Here is a 17,772-nt window from a genome sequence, read left to right as displayed (position 1 = left end):
CTGAACGAGGGGACTGGTGAGTGGAAGCCGGGATATGGAACAGGACTCAAAAGGATATGGAGCAGGCTCGCTTTTTGTGACATCTAACGCACTTTGCATAGCATACATTTCAGATGCCCGGCACGAATAGTTGGAAGTCGCAAGTGCGATAAGAAATATTAACTGATTCGGTTGGCTGGCCCGCAAAGCCTGTAAATCCGGAACCAACTCCTCATATTTGGGATTTTTATTTACCGTACAGTATTTGGGATTATGTTATAATTAAATAGGTGAAACCACTCGTCGAACATCGAACGCAAAATTTCCGCCCATTTGACTTTATTCACAAGCTGCCCAACGGTTAGTTTTGCCTGTTTTAAAATATCATGGGCTCCCAGACTTAAATCCACAGCGGCTTGCCACTTACCACTTACCACATGGAATCGCACTGCTCAAACAACACACTCTAAGCTCTGATTTTCCATGCTCGATAAAGTGCGCTAGTGTCAGAGTGTGTGGATATCTGTGGATTTGCACGCCAAACTGGTGATCGGTGCTGTATTTGCTTTTGTATATTTTCATTTCAGCCGAAGCTGTGTGCGAATAGCCATGGACTACATGGAGTACATGGAGTACACGGAGTAACATTGCCGACAGTCGGACGAGGATGAAAATGTGCAGTGGAAGTGTGTCCAAGCAAAGTAAGCGTGTTCTACTGCTGCGAAACACATCTAATGCCGTGCACAAAAGAAATACTGTGGGCCAAGCTATTCGTGAAAACACAACACATTTGAGTGCAAAGCAGGAAGGCTGAATATAGGGCTAAAGCCTTGTTTTGGTCACTGCTTTGTTGAAGGATTTGATGTTGAATTATTTTCATCGTGTTTTAGGAAGAAACATTGTTTGGCTCTAACAATTACAGGTTACATTCACAAAATCATGAAGCATTAGCTCGAAACTGACACTAAGTACCCACAAATTATTAGACACATCTTGATTTTATTTTAGCAACATATTTGTAACTGCATTGTAAGCAAGGTGGCTTTAAAAATCTTACACTAAACTTAATAATAACTCCAAACATTGGTGAGAAGCGTAAATACATCCATTCGTAAGATATACATATATAATACAATGTTATAAAATATACAAGTAATTGCTTGGAGTACAGAAGAAATAAATACTTCGAATTTCTGTATCATTTTATTTGGCACAAAGGACTTCTCTACAGCTAAGGAATTTTCCGAGTTTTTGGTTTTTAAGTTGCCAGCCGTATGGGGTTAGGTTAAGGATTTTTTGCGAAAATATTTACAAGAATGCAAAATGTCAAGCTTGCATTTGCATCAACTGAAAGATAAAATAAATCTGGCTGCCGAGTGAAACAGTGCTTTAAGAGCATTTTTGTTATAAGCACACAAGAATGCCAAAAGTTGCCTTGGCAGCAGATGAAAAGAAGAATAACTAAACAAAAATTGTATTCCTATTTATTTGGCATCTCGCTCCGCCTCTCCGTTTGTTTAGTTTGCCTGAGTGGAAATATAAAAATTACTTCGTTTACATCCAGCAGCAAGGATACGGCAAGGATAAGCGACTGGGGAGCGAGTCCAAACGGGTCACGCAACATTCTAGACAAAGTAATAACACTTGACGCACGTCTGAGTTTCCGGCTTGTGTCCGGCCGGAGAACGTGTCCACACAGAGAGAAAGCAGTGGTTACTTTTGATTCGTCTGAAGTAGCATTAAACAATTTATCACAAAGCCTTGCAGTTTCATCGGAAAAAAGTCAAAGCTTGTACTAATTTTAGCCGGTTCGCTTGATTAAGATATAGAAGCTAATATCAACATATCAATTATCAGTAACATGACATTCAACTTGGTTCTCCATTTATCTCTGTGCAGCTCCACAAGATTTGGGAACACCCCATCTCTGCTCAGGTGGTGAAAACTAGACGAAACTCTCCTGACGTGTCAAATTGAATTTGAGCAGCGGCGACGAGGACGATTTGGCCTTGGTTTTGCTGCCGGAGCTGGACATGCCACTGGAATTGGTCTGGGTTTGTGCCTCGGGCGTCTGATTGCCACTGGAGAAGGATCCGCCTGGCACTGGAGTGGCCACCAGCAGCTGCTGTTCCTGTCCATGGGCGCCGAGCAGTTGTCGCGCCAACTGGGAGATGTCTCCGCCGTAGCTGCTGTCCAGGTGCTGCTGCTGCCGCTGCTGCTGCTGCTGCTGCGGATTGGCGGGCTTGAGGGCCAGGGATTGACGCAGCAGATCCGGCAGATGCCACTGCTCCAGGAGCTCCGCTCCGAGGGTCGGCGAATCGCTGGCCAGCCGGGTCAGAGTGTGCAGAATGGTCTTGATGGTGTGGCGCTGGGCATCGCTCTCCGCACGTGAGCCGTAGGTTTGGTAGAATTCCGTTTGGTACACGGACGTGATGAAATTTATGATGACGCCGTTGGCCAAGTGGCTGTGGCACTTCTTGTTCAGCGACATGTTGTGCAGCATCCCAACGATCTGCTCCTGTGCGGATGAAATGAAACAGAGGGCGAAAATGTTGATGAGCAAAAAATAAGCAACGCAAAGTGGTCTCTGTGTATGTACGTTTATTTCTATATGTACATTGCGGAATGAAAAATCGTGGCCAAGATTGCAAAAAAATTGCTTTGCAAATGCACAAATAAATTTTACGAGCCACGGCCCGAAGAAGCTTTCAATAAAATTGGCCAAAAAATCTACAGGAAATCGATCCGGGGTGAAACAACCCAAGGTCAGGTTCGCTTCTGAGCCAAAAACAATATATATAGTTCGGATGTTTGGCAACCCGATACGCTGGGTGTTTCAATAAAGCAATGCTTGATTAGCAGTTAAATTGTTAGATAGTTACTTTAATGAGTACTAAATGTTCTATTAGCATGTTCTGGAATCTAGAATCTAGATACTTACATAGAGAAAGACGCTTGTGCCGCAGGCCTGCTGTTCCAGGGTGTCGATCAGCCGGAAGATGGCCTCGTTGGACATGATGGAGTAGTGGGAAGTGGCCTCCATCCGGCTCAAGTTGTTGAGCGCAGCGGCGCAGAGGAGCAGCGTTTGGGTGCAGCACTCCGGCTGCAAGAGGGCGGCCAATCCGGCTACCAATCGCTCCGCGCAATCCCTCAGACCCGGAACCCTGTGCTCCGATCCGTGCCAAGCGGCGGTAATCTGGACCAGCAGCGAAACTGCCTCCCTGCGCTCGATGGGTCCTCTCTCGCCGGCAGCTTCCACCTGCAGGATGTCCCTCACAATTTCAATGCCACCACAACTGCCCAGTTGATTAATCGCCTGAGGGGCACAGCACAAAGTGGCCAACGCCCGGAGTGCCAAGGCCCTCACGGAGCTCTGCTTGTGATCCAGCACCACCAGGAGAAGGGTGCGCACTGCCTCGTTTTGGATGAAGGCATCGGATAACGAGGCAAATCCATCATAGTCAATGTTCATCAGGGTAGCAACCATATTTATGTTGGCCCGCAACAGGAGATCACATTGACTCTGCTCAATGCTGATCACCAGCACACGAACCAATCGCTCAAAGATCAGGCGCAGGGTGATCAGGGTGTGCCTCTTCAGGAGCTGCACATCATCCAGCAGGGATTCGAGATTGATGTAGTGCTGTCGCTCCAGAGAGTACCTCGTGTCCTTGCTCACCGTGCGAATTTGCTCCAAGTGCTGCTCATAGCGTCTCCTCTCGATCTTGGCATCGTTGAAGAACACTCCTCGTCGCTCTAGAGTGGCGGTGAAGTCGTCCAGGTGGGACAGCAGCTGGGTGGCTCCGGCAAGGGCTTCCGGCAGAGAACTGGCCTGCAGTCCGCTGAGAACCCGCTCGCTCCGCTCGAAGTGAACTTGGAGCGACAGAGCCTGCTGCTGCAGCTGTCTGACCAACTTGCAAACTGCACTGGTGGTGATGGTGTAGTTCTTGTATGCCTCCTGGGCAATCGATTTGTGCTGCAGGGTGCACATCACCTCCGGCTCGCCGGCCCAACGCTGCTCCGACATCCAGCTGGCCACGGGTTCCGGGTGCTTCTTGCCCCTCTTCGCAATCTTTGAGCCACTTTTGGGTGTGCTGGTGCTAGCTGTGAACCGCAAGGCTCTGACTCTCAGGGGGGAAGGTTGCAGCTGGAGGGTTTCGTCCTGCTCGGTGGCTCCAAAGGTGACTGTTTCATTGTTGTACGGCGGTGGCGCCTCACCCAAGTAAACAGTTTCATTATTGTACGGCGGCGGTGGTGGTGCTATGACCACTTCCTCCTCCTCGCTGGCCGAAGCCTCTTCCGGTTCCGGCATGGCCTTACGCATTAGTCGCCTGCGGCGTCTTATGGACGGACGCGGTGGTGAATCCTCCTCCGCCTCCGCCTCTGCCTCTGCCTCTCCATCGTCCAGTTTCATGCTGTCCAGCTGGTCGAACAAACGACTACGACTAGCCTCCAGCTCCGCTTCCACGGCATCCTCATCCTCCGACCTCGCCTTGGGCGTAATCTGGCCGCTGGTGAAGGAAATTCGACGTGTGACACTGATCAGCGGCGAGTAGAACGACGAGTTGCCCACCCGGCGCACCACCGTCGGGGGCGTGGCCACCGAATGTACGGATGTGGGCGTGGCCGCGGGCGTTTGCTGCTTGTCGGCTTGGGGCGATGGCGGGGATAGGTGCTGTTGATGCTGCAACTGATGCGATTCCTCATTATCCGAGAAGCCCGAGTCCTGCAAATCACCCGGAGAAAGACATGACCATTAGCGCACAGAACTCGAACTGGTTAAAGGTGTTAATTAATATCAGTAGACACTAAACCATATCTCATTACGAATTTGTATTCAGCAAATATAATTAGATTTTCATTTGATGCATACACTCTGATGATATCTATGGGCACTCCACCACTACATTACTTGCTACAATAAAAGGTCCATAATGTAAGACCGACTACTAGCCAAATTGAAATGGCCCAGTGGGCTCAGGGTATCAAATGGCGTACCATCGACATGCTCACCTGACTGCGCAGACTGCCGGGGCTATCGTGCTTGTGCCAGGATAGCTTGGAGCTGTTCTGCTCGTCCTCCACCTCCTGGATGCAGGACAGATTGCCCAGGGGGCCGAGGGATGCGGGCTGTCTTTGTGGGAAGTTGGATGTGCTGGATGTGCTGCTCCCACTGCTGAAGCTCGAGTAGAAGCCGCCGCTGGTCAGGGAGGACTGCTCGGATCCCCACCAGACCTTGCTGTAGCTGCGCTGAAAGGACATGCCTGAAATGGAGAAACGGAGTCGGGCAATCAGTAGTGTCCATCATTTAAATAAATTGAACTCATTCGTTTAACAGGCTTAAATTCATTAAATTTAATGCAATTGCCGCTCTGGGTGGTTCGAATGGAATGGATTCATTGCCAATACACAGATACCCATTCTGACCATTCGTTCGGGTCTTTCAGGGGTCATCGCCCCCTTTTTGGCGGGCGGAAAGGGGCGGGGCACTGCACACACATGCCTGAACATTGGCTTAATATCCGTTACGAAAAAATTAAATTTCCGCCAGGCGATACAAATCATTATTTTAATCAATGAAATTTCCACCCAGCGACCTTGTGAAACCCAGTGTACATTTCTCAGTGTACGTAAAATACAATTTAGCTTTTTGGAACAATTTAAGAAGCCCCAAGTTTTGGGCGGCCATCAAAATGACATTTGGCATATGGCCCAGTATACATTAGTGTGCAATAATTTCTAAATAATTGATGTGAATGCCCCAAATTGTGGGCATTTATGCAGATTTTACAGACCGAATCTGTTGAGTTATAGTACAGGCATTGGCTTACAAAAGGGGCGGAACCACCTGCCCGATGTTGCTGGAAATGCAAATGATTTTTGGCAGCGGGTGGTGGAGGTGGTGGTGGAGGGGGAGGGGTAGGGGGAGGGTTTTTTGGAAATGAACAAAACATTTGGTGTGCGGCATTCGGGGCTCTATTATGCAAATGGAATAAACTAATTATGCTGCTAAACAATTTTCGTGTGACATTGCAAACCGAAGTCGTGTTTTATTTTGTTTAATTTCTCGTGGTTTTTGCACTTTGCAGCTTACATATTTATTATACTTTGTTGTATTCGCCATAATTACATAATATACCATTCAGCAAGGGGAGTGCACTTGTTGGTGGCAACTGTTTGCGTTATGCATGAGTGGGAAAGTTTATTTTTCAGTTATGCATGCCCGCTGAACTCTGACCTCTGAGCTCTGACCCCCCTCACCCCGATGCAGTGCCAGTCGGACCCTCAAATGGCATTTGGTCAACTGGCATGGTGACTCCTTCCACTGCAGAGCAAATATTGACAAAGTGCTTGTTTCAAGTAAACAAATTGAAATAAATAAATGACGAAACACTTTTTACTCCAGCACTTTCGCACACATTAACACACTCACACTTCGGCACTCACATATTTATTGAATTCATTAAGCAATTAATTAAAATTATATTCAATTAGCATAAAAGGCATGGCCATAAAAAAGCCCACAAATATTTGCGGCCTATTTACAGTTGAATGTGCAATTTTTAATGTTTCTAACGCCTTTCATAATATTATCATTTTTTCCATGCCTTTGTATTGAATTACATATTTGAGTCCTGTGCTCATGATTTCTCATATTTAACAATTTACGTTTGTAAAAGTTTATACAAATTGATAAATTCCTTTGAATGTTGAACGCAAGCATTTTGTACATTTCCAACATGCTTGGTAATTATTCTCATTTTACAACAGTCAGCATGGGCACTTCAATTGCATTAATTGTGCCCATAAAGCCCCATCAAGATGCCGAATTAAAGGGTACACAATTTAAAACCACTGTCCATAGGACGCGGGCTAATTAATGGAGAGCTCTGGCATCCTCCATCCCCCGTTTAAATCGCCTGCCCGCGGCTGAGTCCTGGGAAATCCTTTCGAATGGACAATAAATATTGCATTCGATGGCTGAAAGAGGCTTAACAATGCAGCAAGGCGATAAAAATTAACGGCACTTAATAGCAACATTGAAATCATTAAGTGATTTATGTTCAGCCACGGGCAGAGCTCCAGCAAACGTCAGCGCCCGCTGGTCCCCAAGGACTCGCGTCCTTTTGGGCAAAAATGCGAGTGCACATCGATATAAGTATTTATTCTCGTTCCTTTATTTACATGAGCATCTTAGAATACGTAAACGCACTTTATAATACAGCAACATACACAATTAGTAGACAAAAACTGAGTTTTCACACGGTGTCTTCTCCAACCCTTATCCCCATTTCGATTCAGCTATTGGCTCCTCGTGCACAACAATTTCAAAAATTAAAACAAACTTCAGCTAAGGCAACACGCAAACAACACGCAAAGTTTCAACCGAAAAGAAGCGAAATAATAATTATAATTTCGAGTAGGCAAGGTGATACCCTAGCAGTGTACATGTGTGTGAGAGTGGGGGTGTCTGGTTGGCAGTCAATTAGCACGGGCGCCACATAAATTTCAATATCGAATACGTATTCGCTTTTCGGTTTTGTGTTTAATCAAGATAAACGAGCTCGTTTTCAGAATTTCACTTTTTGGGCGTGGTAGTGGCGCTTTCACCTTGCAGACACACATACACATTGGGCTATATACATGTTCCTGCTGCTGCTCAGCATTCCTTTCATATCCCGCCGAATCCCGCTCAGAAAATCAACGCGGCAGATCGTTGAGCACGAGCGTGGACGTGTAGCTGGGCGCCTGGATGTGGGCCGTCTTTGTCGTTGTCAGCATGGTGGTGGTCGTCATGGTGGTCTTGCCGTTGGCATCTGCGTGGACCACATCCTGCGCGCCCTTCGGCGGAGAGTCCACCCCCTCCACGTATCCCACCGTCGTGACCTGAACACTCGTCTTTGTTAGCCGATGGGTGCGCAGCTTGGGCAACCGCGAGCTCAGATCCGTTCCCGTGGACTCGTCGTCGCTGTAGTCGCTGGTCAAGGCGCTTCCTGTTCGCCCGGAACTGTCGTACGAGTATTGAGTGTGATAGGTGCTGCTGGGCTCTCCGCTGCCGCCCCTCGTGCTGCTTCCCTCCCTGAGGGCCACCTCCGTCTCGCCCCGATTGTTATTCGACTGATTGCTGCTCCTCTGCTGCTGGAGCGAGCTAGTGGAAGCCGCGGTTATGTCCTCCTCCGAAATGTCATCAAAGGCTGGCGGCGGTGTCGACATACCCGACAACGTCATGATCGGCTGACGAACTGCACTTGTTGGTGTACTCAATGACGGTAGACGCGATGCAGGCGAGCGCAGTTGCGTCGTCGAGGTCTTGCGCTTGGAGGGGGAATGTTTCAGTGGAAATGTGGGCGTCTTCTTGAACACCTGCTTGCCCATGGCATCCTGGAAGCGCTTGGCGTAAAATGATGGCCGGCAGACGGACACCGTGTCTCCGTTGTACAGAATGCTTTTGAATGTGTGCTCCAGCTTCTTTTCCAAGCGATACGACTGCAAAATGTCAATGATGCCGATGTACAGGATTAATCGTTCATCGTTTTCAGACCGAGCCGGGATGCCGCCGGCGGGTACGTCCTCGTCCTCCTCGAGCGGAACATCCATATCAGCCGTAATAGACTCCAGAGCCGTGGAATGAGCCACTAAACGCTGACGATTCATACTGCGCGTTCGATTCAGTGCCGCTCCAGCCGAAGTTCCCGGTATGGAGGCGTATGAGGCCACCGCTTGGAGCTGGTTCTGATCCGCTTCCGGAGCATCGTCATCCGGATTCAAGGAGGGAGGACCCTGAGCGGCGCTTTCCTTCCGCTGCAGCTTGGCTCGCGCATTTAGGATCCGCTCCTCACGTTTCTCCTTGGCCGCCAGGTCTAGGTTGTGAATTCCTACCAGCAGCGAGTAGTCCATGATCTGAAAACTCTCCAGCACCATGCAGTCCCGCTTGATGGTGCTCATCAGCGCATTGTACTTGTCCGTCTCCAGAAATATGCCATTCGGATGGTGCTCGGCAAAGTCGAGGTCCTTGAACGTGGGACTTGCCTTCTGTCGCTCAGCCTTGGAGGCCTTACGACGGAAGGAAGACCCCTTCAGATCGTACTTGCAGTGCATCTTAATGTCGGAGGGCAACAGGTTGTTCATGGCCACCAACCGCACGTTCTTCGAGTTGTAGTGGAAGCAATACAGTCCGAAGAACTTGGGCAGGAGCGTCCGAGGGTTCTGCGATAGATTCATGTAGTAACCGGGCAGAAGTTTCTGCAGGAACTCGCACTCCTTCTTTTGCACCGTCTTTATTATGAACTCGTCGTCGGTCGTCAGGTAAAATATGGAACCAGAGGCACCAGGATTGGAAAGCTCCCTAAGGGGAGACGCACACATGGACATGAGGAAGTCATCTGGAGCGATTCCGAACAGATCCCGGAAGTAGCGAAAGGCTATGGGTGCGTAGACCTTGAATCGGAAGTCGTTGTAGTGATGGGCAGGTGTTATGGAGGAACCATCTGGCGGAAACGCAATCGTTTCCATTTCCCAGAAGTCGTTCATTAGCAGATCACGCTTGGGCTTACTGGCCAGGCTGCCCACCGTATGCTGAATGCCCAGCTGAATGGAGCCCATGATTTGCTTGGACTGGATCTTCTTGTAGGTCACCTCACCGCCCTCCGCCACTCTCCGGTGGCCCAGTTTCTTCTCGTGCTTCCCGCCCGTGGTGGAGGGATTCCGGGAAATACTGGCATCCAGCGTGGAGCTGGCGCTTCTGAGCTTCGAGGCCGGCGTTTGGTTGGCGGCTATGCTGTTCAGCTCCTGCTGCAGCAGGGATGTGGTCTCCTGACCTCCGTGCGCCATGGCGGCCTCCCTGAAGAGCTGCCGAGAAGTTCCCGGCTGCAGGCTCATGGGTGGTGGGGTAACGGGCTCGGAACTTGCGGTCTGAGCCGGGGGAATCTTGGCCGGCGTGAGCAGGCTCTTCTGCTCCAGCTCCAGCTGGTTTTCCAGCGGTTCCTTCTCATCCTCCGGCTGCTCCTTTGGCCGATCCTGGTTGCCAACCGGCGCCAGTTCGAGTTCCACGCGGGTGTCCATTTCCCTCTGGGGATTTCCGCTCTCTGCGGAGGAGAAAACCACTTATTGCAGTGCCGCTCAAACAGTACAAAAGGCATTCAATTGCAGCTCGATTAATGGGCGAGTGTGTGTATGTGTGTGGGCGTGTGTGTGGGGTGTGTGAGTGGATGAGTAAGTGGGCTTGAGTGGGTGAGTAATCGATTAAGCCAGAGGCAACAATTGTCACGTTCGCACACACACATTTCGCAGTAACACTACGTACAACTCTCTATGTGGCAACTCGAGACTTTGGAGCACCTGTTGCTTATCTTTTGTTTACCCAAATGAAGAGCGGCTACAGCTAAAACAACAAGATCCACCAGCTAGAAGGCAAAAGTAATTGGCCCATGGTCAATTAAAAGCCGCGGACTCTAAAACTGTAAGTTCTTGGCAATAAAGATAAAATCACAATTGCGTGAAACCGTATGCAATCGCTCGAAATGGCTAAATGCACCTGAAAACTGGTAAGTAGACAGCCGAACCGTAATTTCGATTGTTTGCATATGGGAATCCCAAATAACCGGCAGACACGTTCAAATGCATAAATAAACGTACAACTGCACTGGGAAAAAGTCTTAATCATTGTCATAGCAGCTATGAATACAATACAAAACACAGACGTTTTAATTGATTTAATTCGTAGTACAATACAGTACATTTCAAAGCGCTGATAGCCATATTCATAATTAGGCTTTCATATCTAACAGCAGTATATGACAATCTGATAATATTGTCCGTGGCTAATCTATTTCTTTTGCAAACACTTCTCTAGCCGAAGAAACAAAATATTTTCCCTCTGTGCACGAACGAATGGGAAACGTTTGCTGAAAACACAAACAATTAAGGCCGAAATCCACAAAATTATTATAGGAAAGTCATTATTTTGTGTGTGGCTTGTTGTATTTTGAAAAATTGAAAATGAAACAAAAACATGGCCATGATGGGCGTGATGGGCGTGGCAGGGGGCGCATCATAAGTGGGCGGGGGCGGTGGGCGGTGGGAGGCCATTCAGCTGGCTCGTGTGTGTTTATTTTCGTAGACTTTTAGATTGTCGCTCGGCGGATATGTCGGCGGCATCTCCTATATATCTTTCCTCGTGTCTGTTTTTTTTTTTAATATTTATCGTACGCATGACACGCCAAATAAAAGAATAACAACAATATTCGTACGTTAACAACGGAAAGTTTTGCCAAATTCAGTGAATGGAACTAAACTAACTGAAATACTCGTATGCGAGGCTAGTTGCTTTATTAGCAATAACGTTGGATCTCATTTAAATGAACTGAAGAAGTCCTTCTAGAGTTAATAACTTGCCACTTGACCCTGGTTGTGGTTGTTGTTGTTGTTGTTGCTGTGGCTGCTTCTGCCTTGGGACCAATTTTTGTGAATTATGAGCTTGCAATTATAGCGTTTTGCAGTCTTTATTTGTAATTTTATTAGCGTACTTACACAGAAATGCTCGAGGGAATAGTTGCTAGAGGTCAAAAACAAAAGATATCCAGCGAGAAAAGATAATTATTTGTTCTCTCTTCCCCTCTCTTTCTCTCTCTCTCTGTCTGTCTATCTCTTTCGCTCTCTTGTGTATTCGCTGATCTGCGCGTTTATCTGTAGCGCTCTCTCTGTCGCTCCACCGCCGTCGCGGTTGTTGTTTGTGGCGTACTTCCTCCTTTTGCTTCTCCTTTTATCCAGCTCTTTCGATTTCCCTTTTCCGCTTGATAAATTGCTTTCATAATTTACAACGATATCTCAACGAATTTGAATTCTCCGTGCACACCTGGTTTATTGTGTCTGTGTGCGTGTGTGTTTGTGACTGAGGATGACGTCGTCGTGCGGCAATCGTGGAAATTCCTCTTCAAAGTGCCGCATTCGCATTTTCCAACTTGAATCGGCGATTGCCGCCTGCCAACAGTTAACCCGATTTTCGAACGCCTACCGCTGCAATGTATCCACTCCGCGAACTTAGAAACCAGACGAAAATGAAATATTTCTCGGGAAGAGAAAACTGTTGATGAGTCGTTCGCGCAGAAGTTTTTACGTTTTACGTTTACGTTTACGCTATCGTTTATCGTTTACGCTGGCGTTAGTGAATTATTCGGGTGCGCGGTATATTTTGCGGTATTATTTTAAGTGACTGTTAATGTTACGCGATCTGGGGGTCTCCGCTAAAAGCATCCAAGTTTTCCACCAGCGAGAGAGTCTTTGCTGATCAGCCACAGAATTCAGTGTAGTATGGCACACTTGCCATAAAAACGTTTAAAGCCTGCTATAAAATCAGTTGCAATTCAAACTACTTGGCTTAAAATTAAGATTAGTAGTTATTAAATTAATTATTTTGACTACAAATATATAAAAGAAACGGTTTTTAATACTATTTAATGGTTTAACAACTACACCTTGTTGCATTTCAAGACGGTTTATTTAAGATTTAAGATCGAAAGACAAGTCGTGCGATTCTTACTATATTTGGAAGAGAAATGTGTGGATATCTTGGCGAAATAATAATTCCATTTTTTTCTCATCAATTCCCTTGTGCCGGACCAACGCCAATCTAATTAGGAACACCTACAAAGGCGATTTCCCTGCCGACGGCGCAATTCTAATTGGATTAGTGAACGAAGCCGGCTAAGAAGGCATTTCAGGACCCTCTGCCCTTGACCCTTGAATTTTCTCTGGTTCTGTGCCTCATTGCCACTTCCCCTGCCACCGCAGACCACCGTTTAAATTGATTGAAAAACCGCCCCTTAATCGATATTTATATCTCTGGCCAGTCATGAGTAATTCTAATAGACGCTGCTCATTAGCAGGCAAAGGCACGGCAAAGGCAAAGTAATGTAAAAAATGTTTAGCTAACAATCCGGTTTCCTCGAGGAGAAATAGCCGCGATGCGATGAGTCCGCCGCCTCATTACAAATGCCCCAGAGCACAACCAAGTCACAAATTGCACTTGGTTGGGTGTGTTGCATAGTGTAATAATTGATGTACATTAAAAGCGTGGCTGAGAAAATGAATTTTCGGAGTTCGTTGTGCTTTTGCCGGCCAATTAGGCACAAAAGGCAGTCGAAATTCATATGCAAATGCCTAATAGAGTTGTCAGCAAACAAGTTTGCGGCCAAATGGAATTCTAAAGTCTGTGACAATCCGCCAATTCATTTAAAAACAGAGACAGAATAATTTATGCAGTTCAATCTCACAAGAAACAGAAAGAAAACAACGGAACTCTTTGCCATATCGCATGAAGATATGATAATGGTTCGTTATCGAAAGCATTTCATAATAAATAAATCTAAAAAAGAACAAAAAAAAAACAACGGAAAGACCAAAAAGCGAGGGAAGCGTGTTGAATAATAAATTGAAGTTCTGGCCAATTTAAATGGTCTCCATAATAAGAATTGCATCGCAAAATTCAACTGAGAGCGGCGAGCGAGAAAACAGAAATTACACTGAAAATGTTAATCATGATAATTAAGTTAATATGCGGGGTGGTTAAGTGTTAACTGAACTTGGCTCATTGGGGTCAGCCGAACAGCCAAACAACCAAACAGCCAAACAGTCGAACAACCGAACAAATTGAACACAAGGTGAAATGGGGGAAAGTTGGAACAGCAGTAGTGGGGTGGTGGGGGTAACTCGTAACCCCACTCGTAACCCCGATTAATTAACCAAAAGTTGCGGCCAACCTGATTCAAATCGATTGCACAAAGGCCAGAGCATTGATTAATCCGGCATCCAGAATAATTATTTTAATAGTTTTGACATTTAAGCGACAAATTAAAATTGAATAAATGCAAAATAAGCGTAATAAATTTTAATTGCTTGCCACGCCCCTTGCGCCCCTTGCCTGTCTTTCCTGCCATCCCTGTCTTCACTCTTTGCCGCCCACTGGCAGCTGTTGCATTGATTATAATGAAATTATTATTTATTTATATCGCATCTTTTCGCTATTGTATAATTAATTGCCGTCGTTCGAGTGGCAAACAATTAAATAATAAATCAGTTTTAAACAATCATTTAATTATGTAAAAAACCAAACCAAATCATCGAGTTCAATGCGTTTCGCATTAAAACTGAGCAATTATTCAAGTCTCAACAGCCATAATCCGTTCAATAGAATCGGCCATTGTTGCAAAATGTCAACCTGCCACATGACGCATGAGGAGCAAAACACAAAGAGCAGCAAATGGATTACCAATGCAATCGAAATGCTCCATTTGCGGCCTTCCCTGACATTTAATTCAACTCTTCGATGGAAAATCAATCAGCTAAGCCTAATTAAACGTAATCCCACTCAATTGGACAATCATCATTGCCCTGGCATTTCCCATCTAACGGTAGCCACGTATCGAACTAGTATTACTATAAACTACACTACACACATCCAGCTGCTGCCGCCGTCGACACCAATTGTCAATGATATCGATCGATCTCTTTGCCGCAACAGGTGAGTGACTTCCAGTCTACAGACCCCAGACCCCAGACTCCAGATTCCAGACCCGACTGGTTTCCACGTCCAGGTAATAACACCTCTCCTGGTGACCGCGGTAATGGCCGGTGTTTAGCGCTCTAATGGAGCCATCGAAACCGCAGAAACACTCTTAAACTGGAACTAGATCAGTGAGATTATGCGCTGCTCCCTTGATGGTTGCAATTTGGCTTGGCCAAAGTGAAATTAGCGAAATCTCGCCAGCGGCTGAGTGCGGCGAGATTGAAATCGGGGTGGCGAAAGCCGACTTCTTCGAATGCATAAACTGATTAAGGTGTTTACAGCAGTATTCTATCAAGCTGGATATATTCGGCGGCATGAATGATCGTAACCTTGAATCGCATATGATAGTTATAGCACACATTGTTAGTAGAGTACATTACTGGGTATTATGATGTTTTTAAGGGGTGTTGGATGTTATTCACACCCGCATTAAAGGTGACTCTTTCCTAGCAAGCAGACTAACTCATCTATGCACACACATTTCTTTGCCCAACCCAATTATGTTATCCAAAGCTGGAAGATTAGTCACCAGCACCCCCAGCACATTTCATTCCATTCATACCATCAACCTGATACCTGATCAGTCACCTCAGCCCACTGCCTCCCCAATTAAACTTATACTCCAGCAGCTACATATGTATCCACTTGGTATCCCCAAGCGCCAAGCTCCGAGCTCCAAGCTAGCGGGTGACTCACTTGGGGGATCTACGTTATAAAGAACATTCAGAGAAACCGAACGCGATGACGGCGGAAAGAAATCATTTTGCGGTCTGACGACTTTGGGAGGCTCCTGAGTCATAAAACGCAGCTTAGCGAGGTCCTCGAAAGAAGCGAAAATACAAATAAATGGAATTTACTTCAATAAATGGGCGGGGGGCACCTACAGCTTGAGTGTGTGAATTAAGGCATGTGGAATTACGAGGGGCGTATGCGGTATGTTATTAAATATTTGTGTTTATTGATAAGCTTATTGGGGTCAAAGGGGGCCATAAACAGTTATCTCCTCCGCTTCCACATTCCAAATGTGCTTTACGGTTTATTGTGGCCAAAACTTACCGCTTTCTTGTATAAACAATGCCCAGGTAATCCCAAGTTTGGCTTATGCTTTTGTTGTTCCTTTGGCCGCCACTGATGGATAGTAAAATGTGTATTTCAAGCACGTGTCATTTGATTGCTTTTGGTCACCACTAAACTTGACAGTGCGTATGTATGTAGTGGGTCACTGGGTGGGGGTGGGTGGTGCTGCACCCACAAGAAAAAGCGTAAGTAGTTGAACACTGCCCAACGGTAAACACAAGGCGACACTACACACTTAACGAACGTGTTAACCCGACGATACGAAAACGATGATCGAGCACAAATATCTCGCGACGATCGCAGCAACTGCGTCTGCGTGCTTCGACTGCTGGAAATCGAATGAGCGGCTGCATTTATCGCCTGAGACTCAGACACAGACACCGGGAGTGAGAGAGCAGTAAGCTGGAGAGTCGGAGAGTCGGAGTCAAATTACCTGGGTGAGCAAGGTAGGCAGTGCTGGCAGCTTGGCTACTTTATGGCTAAGGGTATTACAAGAAATGTAGCAATTAAATGGAAAACCTTAATTCAAAGTATTAATATGTACTATTATCAGTTGCCATTTTTTTCAGTGATCATCATAAGCTATCACTACCAAATCGAATGAATACCTGCATTTTCTAGCTGTTTTAATTGTACAGCTAGTTAACTTTTGACTACTTTCAAGCTGTATTGTCAACATTGTGCGCTCTCACCTTACTCTCTCTTACTCTCACTATTTGCCTAATAATAATGAGCATAATGAAGAGCATTGTTCGCTTTGTCGCGCTCGTTGTTGTAGTAGTTGGTGGTGGTTTATGCGTTTTTGCCCTTTCTTATCACTCGCTCCATTCCTCTCTCTCTCTCTCCCTCTCACTCTCCTTCTCTTGGGCCAGCTGTTCGGTAGCATTCTCAAAGGTGCGATCTCTCGCTATCTCTTTCATCTGCTACGCATGCGCAGCTGCCTGAGATTTTGGATTTTTGATTAGGCTCGCTTGTTATTGTTGCTGTGAATAGTGCGAATTTTGGGCGCAATTTTAAGGCAGCTATCTTTTCCACCCCTTTGGAATTTCCGTTTCAAAATTTGTTTGACGACTTGCGCAAGTTTGAGCACTTCTGGGTGATAAGATTACCAGAAACTGTTAAATGTCCAGTAAATAACGCTCATTCATGAACGATCAGGGGCCATATAACGGAAATATGACACAAACTCGCAATGCTACACTGAAATTATGAGCAATCGACAGCAATTAAGCAATTGAACAACTGGTGCAAGCACTATTAAAGCCATAAGAGTTCGATCGCCCACCCGTTCGACGGAGAAAATAATTAAGAGGAACCCACGATGTGTTTGCTGTTTTCACTATTGCCAATTCGAGTTAATTTCCAAATTGCCAAACTAACTGAAACAAGAGGCGTAAACATAGACGAGGGGCGGAGGAGGTAGAAAGCCAAGTAAGCAAATTAAATCCACAAACAACTAATGAACGCTGTGCACTGAAACGAAAAACTGAATACAATGTAGTATGTTTAAAGCTGTTTCGCTTGTGCAGGATCGAAATTCATAAAATAAAACCAGTCAATCTCGTTTAACATGTGTATGTTACTGACACCTTTAAACAAATTTTTACAACGCGCAGAAAAAATCCACAATAAATATCATTTTCAAATAGCAATACAAATAAATCGCATTGAAACAAAACCATTTAAATCAACAACACTATGTAAACAAAATCTGCTTCGACTAATAATGGTTTGAGTTAGAACATTGAAAAGTACAATCACTTGTCATTTATTGGCAGTTGTTTATTTTATTTGTTTGCTGACAGCTATGCCTAACTCTTTTGTTTATATGAAATGTCATGGTACATATATGGCATTGACTCTCAAACTTTTCAGTGTGGAGCCTCACAAAATGAGACAGTTTTGTGGAGCAAAAGGAGTTCAGAGTGCACACGAATGGAATTTACCCCCATTCGTTGTCAATGTAATTTGTCAGTTCAAAGACCCCGTGCGACACAAGGACTCCGACTCCAGCTACAACTCGTTGTCGTTCCATCTAGCCAGGATGCAAAAGGACCCCGGATCCTACGTGCAAGATGTTTACATGGCGACGTTGCCCTGACAAATGTGCCAAGTGTGCGGACGTGCGGCCAGGTTTCCAGCTCCAAGTTTGC

The 17,772-nt window shown here is 46.0% G+C and overlaps 2 protein-coding genes across 3 annotated transcripts; both read right to left on the bottom strand.

The window, feature by feature from the left end:
• Positions 1–970: 970 nt before the first annotated feature.
• LOC6547601 lies at positions 971–15,686 on the bottom strand. Its single transcript, XM_001974925.3, has 4 exons — positions 15,599–15,686; positions 4,993–5,243; positions 2,921–4,705; positions 971–2,497 (listed from the first exon to the last, which is right to left on the bottom strand). The coding sequence occupies exons 2-4, from the start codon at positions 5,239–5,241 to the stop codon at positions 1,925–1,927; spliced, it is 2,607 nt and encodes an 868-aa protein (XP_001974961.1). The 5' UTR covers positions 5,242–5,243; positions 15,599–15,686; the 3' UTR covers positions 971–1,924.
• Positions 7,128–15,963, bottom strand: LOC6547602 (phosphatidylinositol 4-phosphate 5-kinase type-1 alpha). Of its 2 annotated transcripts, none has more exons than XM_026979966.1 (2): positions 15,599–15,963; positions 7,128–10,064 (listed from the first exon to the last, which is right to left on the bottom strand). In XM_026979966.1, exon 2 carries the CDS (start codon positions 10,039–10,041, stop codon positions 7,681–7,683), a length of 2,361 nt encoding a protein of 786 aa, XP_026835767.1. In that variant the 5' UTR covers positions 10,042–10,064; positions 15,599–15,963; the 3' UTR covers positions 7,128–7,680. The 2 variants fall into 2 exon arrangements, with proteins under 2 accessions (XP_026835767.1, XP_001974962.1); XM_001974926.3 differs by lacking the exon at positions 15,599–15,963 and adding an exon at positions 11,509–12,164.
• Between the last annotated feature and the right edge of the window lie 1,809 nt (positions 15,964–17,772).

This window comes from Drosophila erecta, unplaced genomic scaffold (genome assembly GCF_003286155.1).
Source record: "Drosophila erecta strain 14021-0224.00,06,07 unplaced genomic scaffold, DereRS2 tig00000092-arrow-pilon, whole genome shotgun sequence".
NCBI lineage: Eukaryota > Metazoa > Arthropoda > Insecta > Diptera > Drosophilidae > Drosophila > Drosophila erecta.
The sequence above is the reverse complement of the archived record's forward strand: the minus strand, read 5'-3'. Positions and strand labels throughout refer to the sequence as shown.

Excerpts from the sequence above, each read along its gene's own strand:
- LOC6547601 (XM_001974925.3), bottom strand. The coding sequence starts at position 5,241 with ATGTCCTTTCAGCGCAGCTACAGCAAGGTCTGGTGGGGATCCGAGCAG. Across the intron at positions 4,706-4,992 it reads CCGGCAGTCTGCGCAGTCAG|GACTCGGGCTTCTCGGATAA; the intron begins GTGAGCATGTCG and ends GGTGATTTGCAG. Across the intron at positions 2,498-2,920 it reads GCACAAGCGTCTTTCTCTAT|GAGCAGATCGTTGGGATGCT; the intron begins GTAAGTATCTAG and ends TCATCCGCACAG.
- LOC6547602 (XM_026979966.1), bottom strand. The coding sequence starts at position 10,041 with ATGGACACCCGCGTGGAACTCGAACTGGCGCCGGTTGGCAACCAGGAT.